General features: G+C 29.1%; 1 protein-coding gene across 1 annotated transcript; it reads right to left on the bottom strand.

Annotated features, from left to right (window-relative positions):
* Positions 1-15,457: 15,457 nt before the first annotated feature.
* Positions 15,458-19,203, bottom strand: LOC123214648 (probable LRR receptor-like serine/threonine-protein kinase At4g36180). Its single transcript, XM_044634563.1, has one exon. The coding sequence runs from the start codon at positions 18,958-18,960 to the stop codon at positions 15,559-15,561; it is 3,402 nt and encodes a 1,133-aa protein (XP_044490498.1). The 5' UTR covers positions 18,961-19,203; the 3' UTR covers positions 15,458-15,558.
* Positions 19,204-19,482: the final 279 nt, after the last annotated feature.

Here is a 19,482-nt window from a genome sequence, read left to right as displayed (position 1 = left end):
CCTATCTTGTCTGATTAGATCATGAAGGGCATTTAAATACTGAATAGAGACATATGCCATACACATTGACATTTGTAATTCCCTGCCAAATCTTCTTTCTCTGATTAGGAGATTTAATTTTTAAATATTTTTAATATATGAGTTAATATATTTAAATTTTAAAAAATTAGCGGAAAAAAAATTTTAAATTACTTTGAACCTTATATAGGAACAAGTTTTTTTTTTACCTTTTTTAAAATAAATTCTTCCTTATATAAACTAATATATCATTAGAATTTTATTTTAAGAAATTAATAGCATAAAAGGGAAATTGTAATTTCATTGTTAATAAATTAAAGAAAACAGAAAATAACTCCTTTATTTCAATATAATATATAACATTGAAAAAGGGTTCAAAACTTACAAATAAGTGTTAATAATTCTTTGAATCCTACCGACTGAACATTGTTTATTGTCATCGCCACTTGCTCACCACAATCATGATCTTACCAGTACCACGATTTTTTCTAACCTCTCGATATTGATCTATTTTTCATAGATCGTGAGATCAACTTATTAATTTGTCCGCACACTTCCTAACATCCTATTTTGTAGTATCTGATTTTGTTATTAATTATCATTTTTCAAAATTAATGATAGGGTTTAAAAAATATATATATTGACTTTCTAATAAAATTTAGCCACGATTGTTGATTGAGAGTGCAAGATAGGTTGTTAGAAAAAATAAAATAACGTTTAATGATTGTGATTAGAGGAAGAAGTGTGAGAGTGAAATACATGAAAATGAGAGGGTAATTATATAATTTGAACTTTCAAAAAGCTTTTATTTTTATTAACTTAATATTATATAATAAATTTAAAAAATAAAATAATTTCACTTATTATATTTTAGAATTCTTTTTATTATATGGTAAAATAGTAAAAAATTGTTATTTATGTATCAAAAGGTAAAAATTTGTCTCCAAATCAAAACTTAGATGGAACAATGTAATTTATTGATCAATAAAATTACATATATATATATAATTTTTATACATAATTTTATATATAAATAATAATATATTATTTTATAATTAAATATTATTTATTTTTAATTTTTAATTATTATATTATATAAATAATATATTATTATTTATATATAAAAATTATTTATATAATAACAGGCTGGCCTTTCTACATTTGCAATAACTGGAGTTTAAAAGTTGGGCCATAGGAACCTGAAACATCAACAATAAAATGTTGTCCGAGGAGTGAAGCCCGTACGCAAGCTGACCCATGTGCACTTGAACATTCAGCCACCACATGCCCAGTCCTAGACATATTTTGTACCCCACACTGCAACTACAAATTTATGACACGTATGAGGTGGAAAATCCTGCACTTAAAAATTAGGTAAAAGTAATTAGGTAGATCGATTGTTTCTCACTCAAGGTTTCTGCATTCATACTTTTCTACCTTCTAAGTTTTATATGGACATTTTTCTTTTTTTTTTTTAATCCAATTTTGTTAGTGAAATATATCAACTTTTATGATTATAAAAGATTGAAAATACTATTATTATTTTTATAATACTTACTAAAATATTGTATAGGTGCAAAATAGTTGAGGGAGACCAAATGAACTTTTATGTTGTCAAGATGATTCGTTAAATTAAGAGGTTGGCAACATTTGTTGTGATTATGGACAATGACTTGGTGACTGATCTTGTCTTGCAAGTCTCTTTCTTACTCGAATAGGATGTTCATTATTAACTATCTAATAAGTGAAAAAGAAAAATCTATTATTGAGTTTCTAAGTTTGTTGAGAGGATTGTTGAGTAGGAAGTTAAAAAGACTGTTAGGGGGTGTTTGGTTTAAGTAATATTTTATTATCAAAATAAGAAGATTATCTTGAAGATAGATTACTTAAAAAATTATTGGGTATAAATGATTACTATGTTTAATAAAATTTAGTAGGTATAAATAATTATTATATGTGGTTAAAGATAATAAAAAAATACTAGTAAATTATTTTAATTAAATGTTTTAAATATAATTATTTTTAAATATTTTATATATTATTTGTTAAATTAATTAAAAATAAATGTATTTTTGTCTCAAAAAATTAATAAATTATAATATAATTATAATAAAATCAAGATTACTTTAGTAATCTTTTAATACCTAAGATGAAAGTAATAATCAAATTACTACATATATTACATGTCACGTCAACATTAGTAATAGAAGATTACCGTAATTTTTTATTAGTAACAAAGCAAACAAGGTAATATAAGTAATAAAAGATAAATTACCAAAATAATCTTTAAATCCCTAGAACCAAACAGTTTCTTAGTGTGTTTATGATTGAAGCTAAAGCACACAAGACCAACGGTAAGGACAAGGCCAATGTAAGGCCCAAACCCAAAGTCCAAAAGCAAATTTACATTGCTACATAGCCCACAAGTGGCACATAAATATGTAAGGTTGTTTGTTTCTTTTATAACAAGTATGGCCACTGGAGGAAACATTTTAAGACCTTTCTAGAGAGTAAAAATAAGTCAATTGCTTTAACTTTAGGTATTTTCGTAACTGAGATTAACTTCTCTTCGTCTTTATCATGGGTTGTAGACATAGGATATGGTTCTCACATTTACTTTAATGTACAAGAATTAAGGTGGAACATTCTGTTTGTCAAGGGGGAAATGGACCTATGCATTGAAAATGGAGCTCAAATAATTGCATTAGTCGTTGTAAGTTAATTCATTAGTTTGTCCACTAGGCTTATGTTAAAATTAAAGAATTGGTTTAGCGTTCCATCATTTCCTAGGAACATAATTTTTGTGTCAACATTAGTCGAAGAAGGATTCTCTATTGCTAATAGTATTATAACTATTAGTTTAAACAATATTTTTTATAAAACTACAAAATTGATATGTTCTTACTCTAGATAGTAATATTCTCAATATCAATAATAAACAAATGAAACATTTCGATCTAAACACCATATAGTTGTAGCATTACAAGCTCAACCACATAGGATAGAAACACATTTCAAAACTCCACAAAGATAAGGTTTTGCAATCATTAGCACCTAATCTAATGATGAATGTGAATTATGTTTATTAGGTAAAATAACCAAGTCGCCTTTTATTGGACACAATGAAAGGGTAATCAAACTATTAGACATCACTCATAATGATATATGTGAACCCCTAATAGTGCAAGTCAAATATTAGTATTTCTACTTCATCATATTTATTGATAATTTCAATAGATATGACCACATTTTTTTATAAAACACAAGTCTAAATATTTTAATAAATTCAAATAATTCAAGAAGAAAATAAAAAAGCAATTAAGAAAAAGTATAAAGATCCTCCAAAGTAATTGAGGAGGTAAATACTTGATTGTTAAGTTCAAAGAATACATAAAGAGCAAAAATAATGTCACAATTCACTCCTCTTAGTATCCCACAACGTAATGGTGTATCTAAATAGAGGAACCAGACCTTGATGGATATAGTCAAGTTAATGATAAGTTTTATTAACCTACCTATATCATTTTTAGGTTATGTTTTAGAAACAACAACCTATACACTGAACCATATCTCTTCTAAATTTGAAGACAAAACTTCTTATGAGTTTTGAACTAGGAAAAAACTCATTTTGAAATATCTACAGATTTGGGACAATGAAGCTTATGTCAAAAAATTGACTTCCAATAAGCTGAGTTCTAAATCAAAAAGATATACTTTGTGGAGTATTCAAAAGAAACTAAAGGATACTGCTTCTATCAGTAGAACAAGCAAAAGGTTTCTTGAACTAAAGTTTTTTTTCCAAAAATGGAGCATATTTATAGTAGAATAAGTGGGAAAAAGATAGAACTTGATGAAGTTCTAATACCACAAACATTCAATAGAAGGATGTGTCATCCCAAGTGGTCGAACATCGTAAGGAGATTGTATTACAACAAACTCAAATTACTTACGAGCCACGTAGGTCTAGCAAAGTACACCACAAGCCTGAGAGATTTGACCATATATTTATGTAATGCCCCTTCTAAAAGCATTACTCTCCAAAGAAAGATGTCACTAATTAGATCATATAAGCAAGCATTTTTTTCAAAACACATAAATAAATTTCATAAATCATCATTTATTAATATTCAAAATTACCAAAATACCCTTTTGAAAAACATATATTGAAAATGTACAAAAGATATGCCCAAGCATGAAATATAAAATTGAGAGTCATAACATGTGTAGCCAAATACATAAAAATCAATAGAAATATAAAAACTGATAAAAAAGTAAAATAACATAAATATCTTCTATGACTATAAGTCTGTTGACTACCACTCGTCTTGTAACTATCATAATTATTTGTACCTATTCATATGAAAATAGAAGGTGAGTGATAAAATACTCAATAAATAAGAGACTCTATTGGTAACTTTTACAAAATCACTAAAATGCCCTTGGTCCCATCTCATACTATTTCTATCATATAGAATCGACATTAATCTCACATTAGGATAATGATGAGTCATATATGTCATCTTTGTGCTCATACTAAACTCTAGGGAATGTTTAGGCTACATCTTTTAACACTTGAATCGAACAATGTCTCATTCGATTACTAAGGAACCACTCCTCGAATTTTTACCTGATATGACCATAACATCTCTTGGTGAAAACATAATCATCTAGAAGCTATGTATGAAGTTATATACTAGGCTGATCAAATTGGATCGGATATAGAGATTTGGCCCCTTGGTCATGTGAGCTTTCTCTTTATTCTACTACATCAAAACTATATCTCAATTGGGCTCTTACTACAAATACAGTGACCTATTGTGAATGTGCCTTATTGCAAGTGGTGTAGAGAATGTGTACTCATGATACCCTCTCGTAACAATTCTCTGATATCTAGCATACATGCATCTCAAGCCTTAACTCAACTCGGGCTCGTTATCGCTTTCACTTAAAACATATCTTGTGTCTTACTAAAATTTCATCCTTTAGGTACATGGGATACTACTGCATACCTAGAATCTATATATTGTATATCGGGACAATCCCTCAGTCTCTAGCCTAGTTCTTTTTTCTCTGTTCTTTCTTCAATTTTTTCTTTTTTACACTAGCATGTACTTAAGATACACGAGGGTGTGTCCCTTTTTAGACATACATGACCTTTTTCCTTATGGCCTCTCCCCATGTAACTTTTTTCTATATACATAGCGGCAAATCTCACTAACGCGGGCATGTACCTTCTAGATAATTAATACACTTTCTATTTCATACTCATATCGACTACATTACTTCTTAGGGGTATTTTAGTCATTTCATTTCACACATAGTCATATGAAAGTCATACACCAGTAAACTTCATGTCTTAGTTGACCGTTCAACGATCATAAAAGTTCAAAGATCGTTGGAATGTCGAAGAAACTTATTCTAATTTCTGGGTTTCATGTATACAAACATATGTCTTATATTACACAACCATGTATTGAACCTAGAAATGCAAAATCAACCTAATTCACATCCTCACTTGGTCTCTACGTGTTTTCAATCCCTCACAACCATGTTTGAGAGTTTCTAACATTAATACGGTCTCCCTAACATGGCTTTCAATCCAATTAGTATGATAATCAAATGCATTCATAGTGTTCCACAAAAAAGTCCAATACTCATCAATCAAACAAACAAGGACTAACACCGAACTATGGTGAACAAATCCATACACATAAGCATTTAGTCCTCTGATTAACAATCTTCCAGTATATGCATACAGGTGATAATCAATGAATCAAACCATGTTCTACTCTCCTTATCTCAATCAATGTCAACAACATACAAAATTAATATCCATACACCCATACAACCATGATCAACACTCATACATTCATCATGCTTTATTTTCAATATCAAAGATCATCATTTGATCACACAAAAGCATCAAAATCGCCTCAACAAAAACAATAAAATAGCTAGTCCTACTTTCCTCAATTTGTGAGTGCAGAAGTGAAGTTGAGCAGCAAGCCCTCTTCTCTATGGAGTTATTAATTTATATATTATATCCATGCTTGAATCATTTATTATAATATTATTTTAAAAAAGTCAAATTTATTTTGTAATGAGTTTTTATTTATATATACAATTCATATTTGATAATCTTAATAATGATACGAATATAATTCAATAACATAAATTATCAGATCATTTTTTCTCATTTTCTTCTTGATGATTTTGTATTATTAATTATAAATTTGAAATTCAATTTTAAAGATTAATTTTCTAATAAGTTATATTGATGATAGGATCATAATCAAGACTATTTAAATAAATTTTTTTTTTTTTTTATTGTAAGTAGATAACATAAAGAGGTATCATTTGATAGGATTTAGTTGAAATATGCTTACAGACAGATATTTAAGACACGTTCTACGAGTAAAAAACAATCCTACTAACACCTAGCAAATAGCGAAATTACATTAGCAAATGGCATGGCAATATGCTTAAGAGATACACTCGTAAGAAAGGATGCTCTAGAGTGGCAGGGGAATTCAAGGCAGGCAGGAGAGAATAGCAAGCAAGTGCGTTAAGAGGGATTGGATTGGACAGGTTATTGGACGCCGAGCCAATATGTTTCAACAAAGTCTGCTACAAATGAAATAATTCAAATTAATGATAAATGAGACAAGAAATAAAAGTTGATTGATCCATTTGACAGTATCATTCCATTTGCACCTTGCACTTTAAACCATACATAATTGGCGTGTTGAAAGTGGCAAATGGGCTTTGCGCTTTTGACTCGTTTCCCTGATACTGCTTTATTTGAAGTTTGAACGCCGTAAAGTTGAAACCTGATATTTTAACTTAGTATTTTATATTTTACTTCAAATTTATAAAACTTTTGATAAATATATTGATAATCCATACTGACGTATAATTATTTTATATATGAAAGAAAACTATTACGAATATTGGTTAAGTATGCTTTTTTTATATGGATAAGGTTATGTTGTAGATCTTAGGTTTAGATTAAACATATTTAAAGTTATAAAACTCATAGGGGAAATTATTTAAGATATGACTACAACTTTTATTTTAGAAAATTTAATAATAAATCGAACGGATGCTAAAGAGAAATGAGATACGAACGTAATTTAATGATGAAGCCGAAATACTAATCTATTCCCTATTATAGCTCAAATTGTACATAACACCTTTATTCATACCAATTCTTACATTGCATTGAAGTTAGCATTTTCAATTAGTGACTACATGGTTAACAATTGAAGTTGTTTTATAACCAATAAGATAGCTGAAGTTATTTCGTGTTTTTACGATTATGTATGGGGAGATAGAGATCAAGATACCAACTTGAGTTGAACTACTCAATCTCTTCAGAAAAACAATTTTAGATGACATTGATGATATTCAATTTGTAACAATTTTAATTGTTATATCATTTACACGTAATTTGAAATTTATAATTTGCACATTTTGATTCTTTATCATCCCAACTCTTCAATTACAATTTATATTAATCATGCTTATAAATAATTTTAAAATTTAAAGTATAGTTTATATTTATGTTCTTAAAAAGTTAAGATATAGTATTCAAGGATATAATAAAATTAAATTGCAATGATGCGTTTGTAAAAATTATAAAAAATTACTAACCATGGATCTCATCAACAAATTACCCATATAAAAATCATAACGGGATGCTATATTGAGTGATGATAATGTTGATGTGGGGGGGGGGGGGGGGGGGGGGGGTGGTAAATGGAAGTAAGGTTAGATTTGAATTAAATTTGTTCGAATTTGAGTTTAAACTCGGTTCAAACAAATCTAAAACGAACTAAACTCAAACAAGCTCAAAAATGAAATTTCAATAATTTTGAGTTCGAGCTTCAGCTTTGAAGTGTTTAGCTCATCAAGCTTGTGACTTAAAAATTTTTATACAAAACGATGTTGTTTAGATTAATATGTATTAAAATGACATCGTTGTAATAATGAGCTAATTAAAAACTTGAACTCAAGTTTGGCTCTTTTAAAATGAGCCGAGTTCAAGCTTATTTGAAGCAAACTTGACAAGCCCGAGCTTGAGCCCAATTTCATGCAAATCAAACCGAACTTAAGTTCTATTCGGCTCAAATCTAGCCCTAGATGGGAGTAATGATAGATTATTTTGGTAATATATTTTTTATTACTTGTATTATTTTGTTTGTTTTGTCAAATAATAAAATATTAAAATAATTTTTTATTACTAATGACAATATGACATATAATATAGGTGATAATTTCCTCTACCTTAGGTTTTGAAAGAATATTAAGTTAATTGTAATTTTGTTATAATTTTATTCTTGTTTATTAATTTTTTAGGACTAAAACATTCTTATTTTCAATTAATATAATAAGTAATATAAAAATTATTTTAGAATAATTATAATTAATTGTATTTTAGTAAAATAATATTATAATATTCTTTTATTATTTTCAAATAAATACAATAATTATTTATAATTATCAATATTTTAATAATAATTCATGTCTAATAATCTTCATAATAATATTTTTATTTTTGATAATAAAAAATTTCTCAAACCAAATTCATAGATATAATATATGTATAATAGTAGTGAAACAATGTATAAAATTTTATACACAAATAATGTACAAAATTTAATGTATAAACACTAATATGTTATTATGTGATTAGATAATTTTTAATCAAAATGAAACAATATCTAATTACATAGTGACAATCATTATTTTTATATAAAATCATGTATATTATTTATATATAGTATTATTGTATGTATAAATATTTAGGAGAAATCTCGATTACACGTTTTCCTAATTATAATTCAATTTTGGCCAAAAAACTTGTTTCCACCGAAGGTTTGATGTAATTTCAAAAGCATACCCACTAACTTTTAAAAAATCAAAAGTTTTACCTATGAGCTAAATTCTATTAAAATTTTTAGTTAGAGTTAAGGATAAAATTGTTATTTCATAATAATATTAAATAAATATATATTTTTATCTCATTTGTCCCTTAGATTTTGAAAACTAATAATTTTACCCTTACTTAAACATTTCTAACTTTGAAAAATGACTATTTTCCTTTAAATATAGTTTTTTTTCTCCATCTCCGACGATTTTCTCCTTTTTCCTCCCTTTGATCGGTTCTCTCGCCCATCCCTCACCATCGAAATGGTTTATTGGCACAACTAGTGTGATTAAGAGTCTAAAGATCCCTTTGTCATACTGTGCGACAAAGAGATGAATCCTTAACAAAAAGATGAAGAGATCTCCAAATCTCTTTGTTTTCTCAATGACCGAAAAAAGGTTAATCAACAGTAGGGTTTCATGCTCAATGACTAGGGGGAGAGGACGACTTTCCAATAATTAGTAAAGTGACTTTGTCATTTTGGGGTGAAATTATCATTTTTAAAAATTATAGGAAAAACTAAAACAGAAAAAATATAAAAACTATAAAATTATAAAATAATATTTTAATCTTTAATCTTAATTAAAAGTTTTAATAAAAGTTGAATAATAAATAAGGCCAAAGGACTATTTCCCACCCAAACTATGTTGAATTCTCAAAGTTCCTCCCGTTAACTTTGAAAATATCATTTATCTACCCATGACCGGTTAAATTTAATGGAACTCTAACCCTTGAAAATTTAATCTCATTTCCCCCCTAAAAGTTTAAAAACTAACATTTTATTCTCTAAGCCAAGTTTGAAAAGATCGTATTTGCCCCCCTAAGATTTAGTTTCAAAACGCGTTCACTTTCTACAATGTCATCGCCAGTCGTCTCTCCCTCTTGACGGTTTCTCTTCCACCGACGGCTCACCTCAACTCCACTCCAACCCATCTGACGTCGAGAGACATCGTCTAAGAAGAGAAATCATCTTCCCAGACGAAGACGAGACCACTCATCTTCCCAGAGGATGACGAGTCGTCTCGTCTTTGTCTGGGAAGATGATTTCTCTTTCCAGACGACGTCTCTCGACATCGGATAGATTGGGGTGGAATTGAGACAGGTCGTCGGTGAAAGAGAAACCATGGGAAAGGAGAGACGACCAACGATGACGTCAGAGAAAGTGAACATGTTTGAAAACTAAACCCTAGGGGGAAAATGTAATCTTTTCAAACTTAACTTAGGGGAAAAAAGTTAGTTTTTTAAATTTAGGAGAGAAAATGAAATCACATTTAAGTTTATTTTTAATATTAAATAAAAAATAACAATTTTATCCTTACTATCGTTAATTTTAACTGCTCATAGGTAAATATTTGAGATTATCAAAATTAAAGAAAAAAAATTATGAAAGCATCATACCTTGGGTGGGAAATAGTCCTTTTGGCCAATAAATAAATATTTAAATTTTAAAAAATTGAGGTTTTGCTTTAATTGGGTAGGAAAAAGTGTTTGGCTCGGCGTTATTTTATCCTCTGGTCACTGCTAGCATTCCAATGTATAAATAAATTATTGAATTCTCAAGGCTGTTTTTGAATTCAGTATTTCCATGCCCCCCTTCGTTTTGCTAGATGCCAAGAATCTGTGTAATAGGCCTGCAGCCTGCTCTTGCTGTGCTGTGCTGTCACATGGAAAAGGCAATGAAAGGGAAATTGAAATTTTTAGCACTATTTTATTCCGTCTATACAAAATTGCCACCTATCCTAAAGCTTTCACAAATATACCACAACAGTACTCACCTTCCCCAAAATACCCCTCTTTAATCTTTCATGCATAGATTCTCTCTCTTCTTCTCTGCAACTTTTTTCTCTTTTCTTCCTCTTCTTCCAAAGTGATAAAGGAATCACTCTCACTTCTTCTTTATCTTAACAAGCAAAAGCAGGAAATTACTTTGAAGAATTCTTCAGATTAAGAATTCTTCAAAGTAAGGATTTAAAAAAAAAAAGATCAACCCACAAAAAAACTCAACCACATCCATTTTATATCTTAGAAGAAATGACCATCAAGAAAGATCATTTAGTAAGATTTAACTGAAAAAAAAATTAACATTTAAAGATTAAAACTGAAAAAAAAAATTTACGATTAACCGAAAAAAAAAGCAAACGTAGGCGTGAAATTCTGGAAATTATTCCTCTGCTGTGTATTTAATATATTACTATATTAATTTTAAATTATTATAATATATTATAATATTATATAATATAATATTATAATAATATATATTATCTTATATTATTATATATAATAATATATAAAATATATATTATTATAATATTATAATATATTATACCCAGGGTTGGCGATTCCACCAACCCAGGCATATTTTATATATATATATATATATATATATATATATATATATATATATTATAATTATAATTATATTATATATTAATTATATTATATTATATTTTTAATTATAATTATATTATTTAATTATATATTATAATATATAATTATAATTTATATAATATTATAATATAATTATATAATTATAATTTATATTAATATAAAATATATTATAAAATATAATATTATAATTATATAATATAATATATTTTTTATATATAAAAGGTTGGCGGAATCGCCAACCCTTGGCGCCAAGGGTTGGCGATTCCGCCAACCTTTATATTAATATATATAATATATTAATTTTTTATATTATTATAATATTATTATTATTTATTATAATATTATTATATTATAATATATATAAAGGGTTGGCGGCCGCCAACCCTTTATATTATATATTATATATATATTATTATATTAATATATTAATTTCAAATATTATTATAATATTATTGTAATATTAATATAATATTATAATATAATAATATATAATAATATAATATATAATTATAATATTATAAATAATATATTATATTATATAAAATAAATTATATATTAATATATAATATAATTATATATAAATAAATAATATTATTATATTATATTTAAATAATATATTATAATATTATATATATTATTATAATAATATATTATATATAATATTATAATAAATAATATATATATATATAATATTATTATATATAATTATATATTATAATATATTATATATAATAAAATATATATTAATATATTATTATATATTATAATATATTATTATTAATATTAATATATTATATATAATATTTATATAATATAATATATGTATATATTATTGCTTGGGTTGACGGAAACCCTTATCAGTTTATTTTATATATTAAATTATATAATATTATATTATATTATAATATAATATAATGGGTTGGTGCCTGGTGACGCCAACCATTTGCTTGTAAAAAGGTGTTATGGGTTGGCGGAAACAAAAGCAGGAAATAAAAATGTTGAATTCTTTTGGAAAAAAAATGTTGAATTCTTCAGATTTCAAAAACAAAAGCAGGAAATAAAAAATTCTTCAGATTAAGAATTCTTCAAAATAAGGATTTAAAAAAAAAGAGCAACTCACAAAAAAACTCAACTGGAAAAAAATGACCATCGAAGAATATCACATTCAGTAGGATTTAACTGGAAAAAAAATTAGTATTTAAGAATTAAAACTTAAAAAAAAATTTGCGTTTAACTTAAAAAAAATAAAAAAAGCTTGGCGTGAAATCTGGGAATTGTTAACGCCAACCTAGCCTGTACATAGAAGGGTTGGCAACGCCAACCCTTATATGTATATAATGTATTTATATTAATATATATTATTATATAATATATATTATATTATATAATATTATAATAATATATATTATATTTTAATATTATTATAATATTATATTATATATTATAATAATATAAATAATATATTATTTTATATTTATATTAAAATATATTATATATTATATTATTATAATAATATATTATATTATTAATAATTATATAATAAAAAATATATATAAAATAATATATATATATAAAACCAAGGTTGGCGGAAACGCCAACCCTTGGCGACGCCAAGGGTTGGCGTTTCCGCCAACCTTGGCCTGTACATATATATATATATTATTATTATTATATATATATATATATATATATATATATATATATATATATATATATATATATATATATATATATATATATATTATATATTATAAATATATATTATTTAATTATAATAATATTATATATTATATTTAATATATTATAATATATAATTATATTATATTATATTTTATATAATATATTTTATAATATATTAAATATAATATCATTAAAGATAATATATTATATATAATATAATTATAATTATATAATTAATATATTACATAATATTATTATGTAATATACATATAATATTATTATTTACATTATTAATATAATATATACATTATATTAATATAAAATATTATATATAATATATTATATATATTTTATTCTCTGCAATATATAATAATATATATTAATACATATTATATATTATAATATATAATATTATTAGATTATAATATTATAATATATTTATATATATATATTATAATATATAATATTATATTATAATAATATTTAAATTCAGGGGTTGGCGTAAAATCCAACAACTTTCATCTTTTTAATTTGTTAAATTAATTTGAAATTTGATACAAATATAAATTAATATTATATTATATATTAAATATTATAATATTAATATTACTATAATATTAATATTAAAATTAATATTATAATTAATATATATATATATATATATATATATATATATATATATATATAATTTTGTTACCAAGGGTTGGCGGCATCGCCAACCCTTGGCGACGCCAAGGGTTGGCGATGCCGCCAACCTTTGGTTTATATATTATATATATAAAATGACAGCCTTGGTTTATATATTATGTATATATTATATTATAATATAATACTGTAACCTTTTTATTGATATGGGTCCCATCTCTTTGTAAAAGATAAAATGCAAGCATTGACATACGCACCTTTTTATGAAATAAAATAAAATATATTATATATTATATAAAATGGCAAATAATATATACATATATTATATTATATAATATTATATATTATAATATATAATAATATAATATAATTATAATATTCTAATTAAAAATATAATATAATATATAAAATATATTATATATAATATTTATATTATATTTTATAATATTATTATTATATTATATATTATTATAATATAATATAATATTATATATATTATTAATAATATATAATATATTATATATTATATAATATTATATTATATTAAATATTATAATATAAAATATTATATATATTATTATAAAAGTATATATATAATATAATATATTATATATTATACTGTTGTGGTATAATATATATAATAATATTATTATATTATAAAATTATTATAATATAATATAATATTATTATATTGCACGCCAGCTCTTCTCCTGCTTTAATATTGCTTTAATATTTATGGGTTGGCGTGCGCAAACCCTTCCCTTGCTTTTTAATATTTTATCAGTTGGCGTACGCCAACCCTTTACCTATTTTTTAAATATGGGTTGGCGTAACGCCAACTCTTGGCGTTACGCCAAGGGTTGGCGTTACGCCAACCTTCAAAAATAAAAAAAAAAGAATTAATTTTTTTTTTCAGTTAAATGTTTAATTTTTTGTTTTTCACTTAAATCTTTAAACGTCAATTTTTTATCTTTCTTCAGTTAAATACTACTACATCATCTTCTCCGATCATCATTTTCTATAAGATATGTACAGTGGATATATTTGAGTTTTTATAGGTTATTCTTTTTTTTTTAAATCTTTACTTTGAAAAATTCTTAATACGAAGAATTCAGTTTTTTTCTTCTTGTTTTTGTTTTTGAAGATGAGGAAAAAGTGGGAGTGATTCTTTTATCACTTTGGAAGAAGAGGAAGAAGAAAAAAAAAATTGTAGAGCAGAAGAGAGAGAATTTATGCATGAAAGATTGAAGAGGGGTATTTTAGAGAAGGTGAGCACTGTTGTGGTATATTTGTGAAAGCTTTAGGATAGGTGACAATTTTGTATACACGGAATAAAATAGTGCTAAAAATTTCAATATCCCGCAATGAAAAGAGGTGTAAAAAACACGTATATCCATAAAATCAAATCAAATCAACACTTAAAAGTTTGTTATTCGTCTGCACTACCAAACCAAACACAGAACATTACACGACAAACCAAATTTCAATTCCATTCAAAAACCATTTGAGTTTGCCTCAGTTCCCTTCATAAAAATTCAGGGTAACTAAGGATTCCACGTGGAGACTTACCGTCAAGCCCGATGCTTGCACGAGCACCACAATTATTTTACTATTTTGCCAGGGTGTACACCTCGGACCCCACAAACATTAACGGCTACATGTTTTACTACTGCCACGTGAGTAAAGCTGACTCTTTTGGCGGGAAAGGCCTTGTGGATCCCACTCTTGGCTAAAGAGTTGGAATTTTTTTCTGCCCTCCGCGCCGGCGACAAAAATCCATAGAAACAAAATGAGATAAAGGGATAAAATAACGACACTCCGGGAACCTACTGTTACATTTTGAAATTTAAAAAGAAAAAAAGAAAAGGTTAATTTCTTGCAACTAACAATTTATGAAATTATGCGGGTGAAGGTTGAGAGGTTGGATCGGCTGATGAGGGAATATCAGGACCAACACGACAACCTTCTAACATGAACACGATGTCCGACATTGTTGGTCGATCAAGAGGGTCTGGTGCGGTACACAGTAACCCCACTTTCACTCCAAGCAAGAACTCTTCCCATTCTGATGATTCAGGATCAAGCTCAAGCAAGCCAGGCTCTAGTAGTTCTGTGATTTGGCCCTTTTGTAGTTGCTTCTTCACCCATTTTACTATATCCTCATCTTCCGTGAACATCAGTGGCCTTTTGCCTGTTAGTAGCTCTAGCAATACTATACCAAAACTGTACACATCTGATTCTTTTGTGGTTTCTCCTGTTAGTATTGCTTCTGGAGAGACATAACCCAATGTACCAACTGATGTTGTAGAACTGGAAGCTTCTGCTGGGGTTGGGACTGTAAGACGGTCAAGCCCAAAATCAGATAAATGAGCTTCAAAATCAGCGTCGAAGAGAACATTTTGAGGCTTGATATCTCCGTGGACCATGTTGGATGTGTGTAGGAAGGACAAGCCACGAGCAATGCCAAGAGCTATGAGATGGCGCATTGGCCAATTCAAGACATGGCCATCCTGGTGTGATGCTTCTTGAAGAAGGGTTCCAAGATTTCCGTTGGGCATGTAGTCAAAGACTAGGAGCCTTAAATCAGGTGATCCCGCATAGTAGCCACGAAGCACTGTCAGATTCCGGTGCTTTACTTTGCCTAAGAATTCAGCTTCTTTTCTAAATATATTTTCATCCAGTGATCCATCTGGTATGCGGCGAATTGAGAGCACCATCCCATCATTATAGCAAGCCTTGAAAACGAGACCATATCGTGTTCTACTAAGCACATTCTCTTCATCAAACTGCCTAGTTGCTTCAATTGTTTCTGCAAGTGTTATCTTGTTGTTAAACATAACCAGTTTTGGCCCTCCATTATCTGTGCTGCCACGACCCCCACTTGTTCTTGAGCTAGCTCTAGCTGGACTATGTTTTTTCTCAGCAGCTGCACCTTCTTTTAGCTTCTTGCGCCACCGCAAGAAGCTAAAAATATAGAAACAACAACACAATGCCAAGAGGCAAGCACCACTTGCAACCATAACTATCAACATAATCAACCTCTTCCTCCTGTTTTTATCTGTTGTGTTCTCGCATTTCTGGCCCAATGGCTTTCCACATAAATCTTGATTATTTGAAAATGCTGATGGATCATTAAACCTGGAACCCAGCAATGCTGGAATCTCACCCTTTAAATTATTACTTGAGACATTGAAGTATAAAAGTCCAGAAATCCGTGTAAGATTAGCTGGAATCTCTCCACTCAGGTTGTTACTTGAGAGATTCAGCACTCTGAGGTTTGATAAATTGGACAATGAGTCTGGTATGCTTCCTGAAAGATGATTGGCGTCCACTAACAAAGATCTTAAAGAAAAGCATTTTGAGACTTCTTCTGGAAGTTCCCCCGTTAAATTGTTCATACCTAAATCAAGCACGTTCAAATTTGAAAGATGAGAGAAATCAGCTGGAATGTGGCCAGTCAAAAAATTTGACCGGAGCTCTAGAGCTTCAAGATCAGAGCAATTGCCAAGCTCTGGTCGAATCAACCCAGAAATGTTATTATTAGACAATGACAGAACAACCAGTGAACGAAGAAAACCAAATGTCTCCGGAATTTTACTAGAGAACCCATTGAAAGATAAGTTCAAATATCGCAAACCCACCAAACTACTAAACCCTTCAGGAACATCTCCAGATAACTTATTTTCTTGCAAAGCAATGACTTGTAAATTTGGCAGGCCAGCAAGCTCAAATGGCAACTCGCCAGACAGATTCTGCTTGCTCAAATCAAGAGTGGTTAACTTTAAAAGATTTCCCAAGCTAGGAGGCAATCGCCCTGAAAAAGCATTACCACTCAGATTAAAAACCATTAACCGACTCAAATTCCCAATACTTGCTGGAATCTCACCAGAAAAATTGTTCTCACTGAGGTCCAAACTGGTCAAATTGCTCATTCCCATTAGCTCCTCTGGCAAGCTTCCACTCAAATTATTGTGTCTCAAGTTTAAGGTCTCAAGCTCTGAAAGATTGCGAAAACTCATTGAAAGTGAACCCGAGAAGAGATTTCCAGCAAGTGTTAGACCCTTTAACCCTCTCATGTCACCCAGAAACAAGGGAATCTCCCCTGAAAATCGATTCCCTTCAAGATTAAGAACACTTAACGACCTACATTTCTTAATCTCAACTGGAATCACACCACTGAAAGAATTATTGGCCATCCTCAACTCCTCCAATCTTGACAGATTCCCAATCTCAGCTGGAATATCACTAGAAAGCGAATTACTCGAAACATCCAACACAGTCAAAGATAATATTGACGTTAACCACAATGGAAAACTCCCCCGAATCCGGTTATGTTGAAGATCCAGAACTTGCACAACACTATAACAAAATCCCGTCTCGGGCCCAACCACGTCCGTAAATGCATTAAACCCTAACTGCACCATCCTAATCGACGGCGGATAAGCCGAGACATTGCAAAACATTGACATTGGAACCTTCCCAGAGAGATTATTCTGTGAGAGTGAGACCACCTGGAGCTTAGGTAGAGATCCAATAGCTGCGGGGATCACTCCCCCAAGTGCGTTGCCTTCAGCACTCAAATGCACAAGTGATGAAAGGTTAGCTAATACTGACGGCAAAGTTCCCTCCAACAAATTAAAGTCCAGCCAAAGATACTGTAAGTTTTGAAGTGCACCCAAACCTGCTGGAATCTCTCGAGAAAACTGATTATACGATAAATTAATCAGCTGAAGCTGAGACAAGTTAGCAATGGTCTTCGGTATCGAGCCAGAGAATGCATTTGACGAGAGATCTAAATACTTGAGATTTCTCGGGAGATCAACAGCCATCTCTCCGGAGAGACGATTTTGAGCGACGTTCAAAATTTCAAGATTGGTGAGATTACCGATATTTGCAGGGAGGCTGCCAGAGAGTGCGTTGTACTGCAGGAAGACAGCGCGTAGAAGGGTGCATTGAGAAAGCGAGGTAGGGATAGTCCCGTTGAAGAAGTTCGACCTAAGGCTTAACTTCCGCAACATGCGCAACTTAGCAAGGTGGTGAGTGAGTGGCCCACCGAGTTGAAGCCGAGGTAACCTGAGTTCGCTGACTCGGTTGTCAGCGCAAGTGACTCCACGCCAGTCACACGGAGCTGCCGGAGTTGAAGAATCCCAAACATTCAACACTCCAAGTGGATCATGAAGACTTAATTTGAAGGATGTCAAAGCTTCAATCTCAGATAAATTTTCAAGGCTTCGGTCAACAGCGAACGTTGAAAACGGTGCGCAGAGCACCATAAACAGTAGAAAAAGGATCAAAGCCATACAGTAAAGACCAGTTTTGGTTTGTTAAAGAGAGGAAATGAATAAATGCTTAAGCTAAAGACTGAATAAGGAGTGGGTTATGGATAAGGAAGAGAGCAGAGGGAGCGTATGTTAGCAGAGACAAAAACGGTGTATTGTCTGGAGAAGAATAGAGAGGAGTTGATTGATGCCATACGTTGCGTTTCGCCAGTAGTTGGCTAGCTATTGTTGCTGTTTTGCAGAGAGAGAAACAGTCGGAGGCATGAGTGACAGTGTTTGTTTACTACTGCTGTTTCACCAAAACGCTTTGAAGAAGCACTTTTCGAAACGGGGTATGGTGGGGCTGTCCGTTGTCGCTTTTTAGCCTTTTATGTTTTAGTTTTGATACGGTATGATGTGGGCCGAATCATTGAGTCTTGTGTTTGCCCTGTTGTCCTTTTATTTTTATTAATTTTCACTCTCGTCTTTTTTATTTTAACCCATTTGGAAATCTACTTTCTTCTTGCTAGCTGTTACCAAATTAAAGTGACAGCTTGTCATTAC

This window comes from Mangifera indica, chromosome 1 (genome assembly GCF_011075055.1).
Source record: "Mangifera indica cultivar Alphonso chromosome 1, CATAS_Mindica_2.1, whole genome shotgun sequence".
Classification (NCBI taxonomy): Eukaryota; Viridiplantae; Streptophyta; class Magnoliopsida; order Sapindales; family Anacardiaceae; genus Mangifera; species Mangifera indica.
This window is presented reverse-complemented; position numbering and strand designations above follow the sequence as displayed.

Bases quoted from the DNA above. Each gene is read 5' to 3' on its own strand.
- LOC123214648 (XM_044634563.1), bottom strand. From the start codon at position 18,960: ATGGCTTTGATCCTTTTTCTACTGTTTATGGTGCTCTGCGCACCGTTT.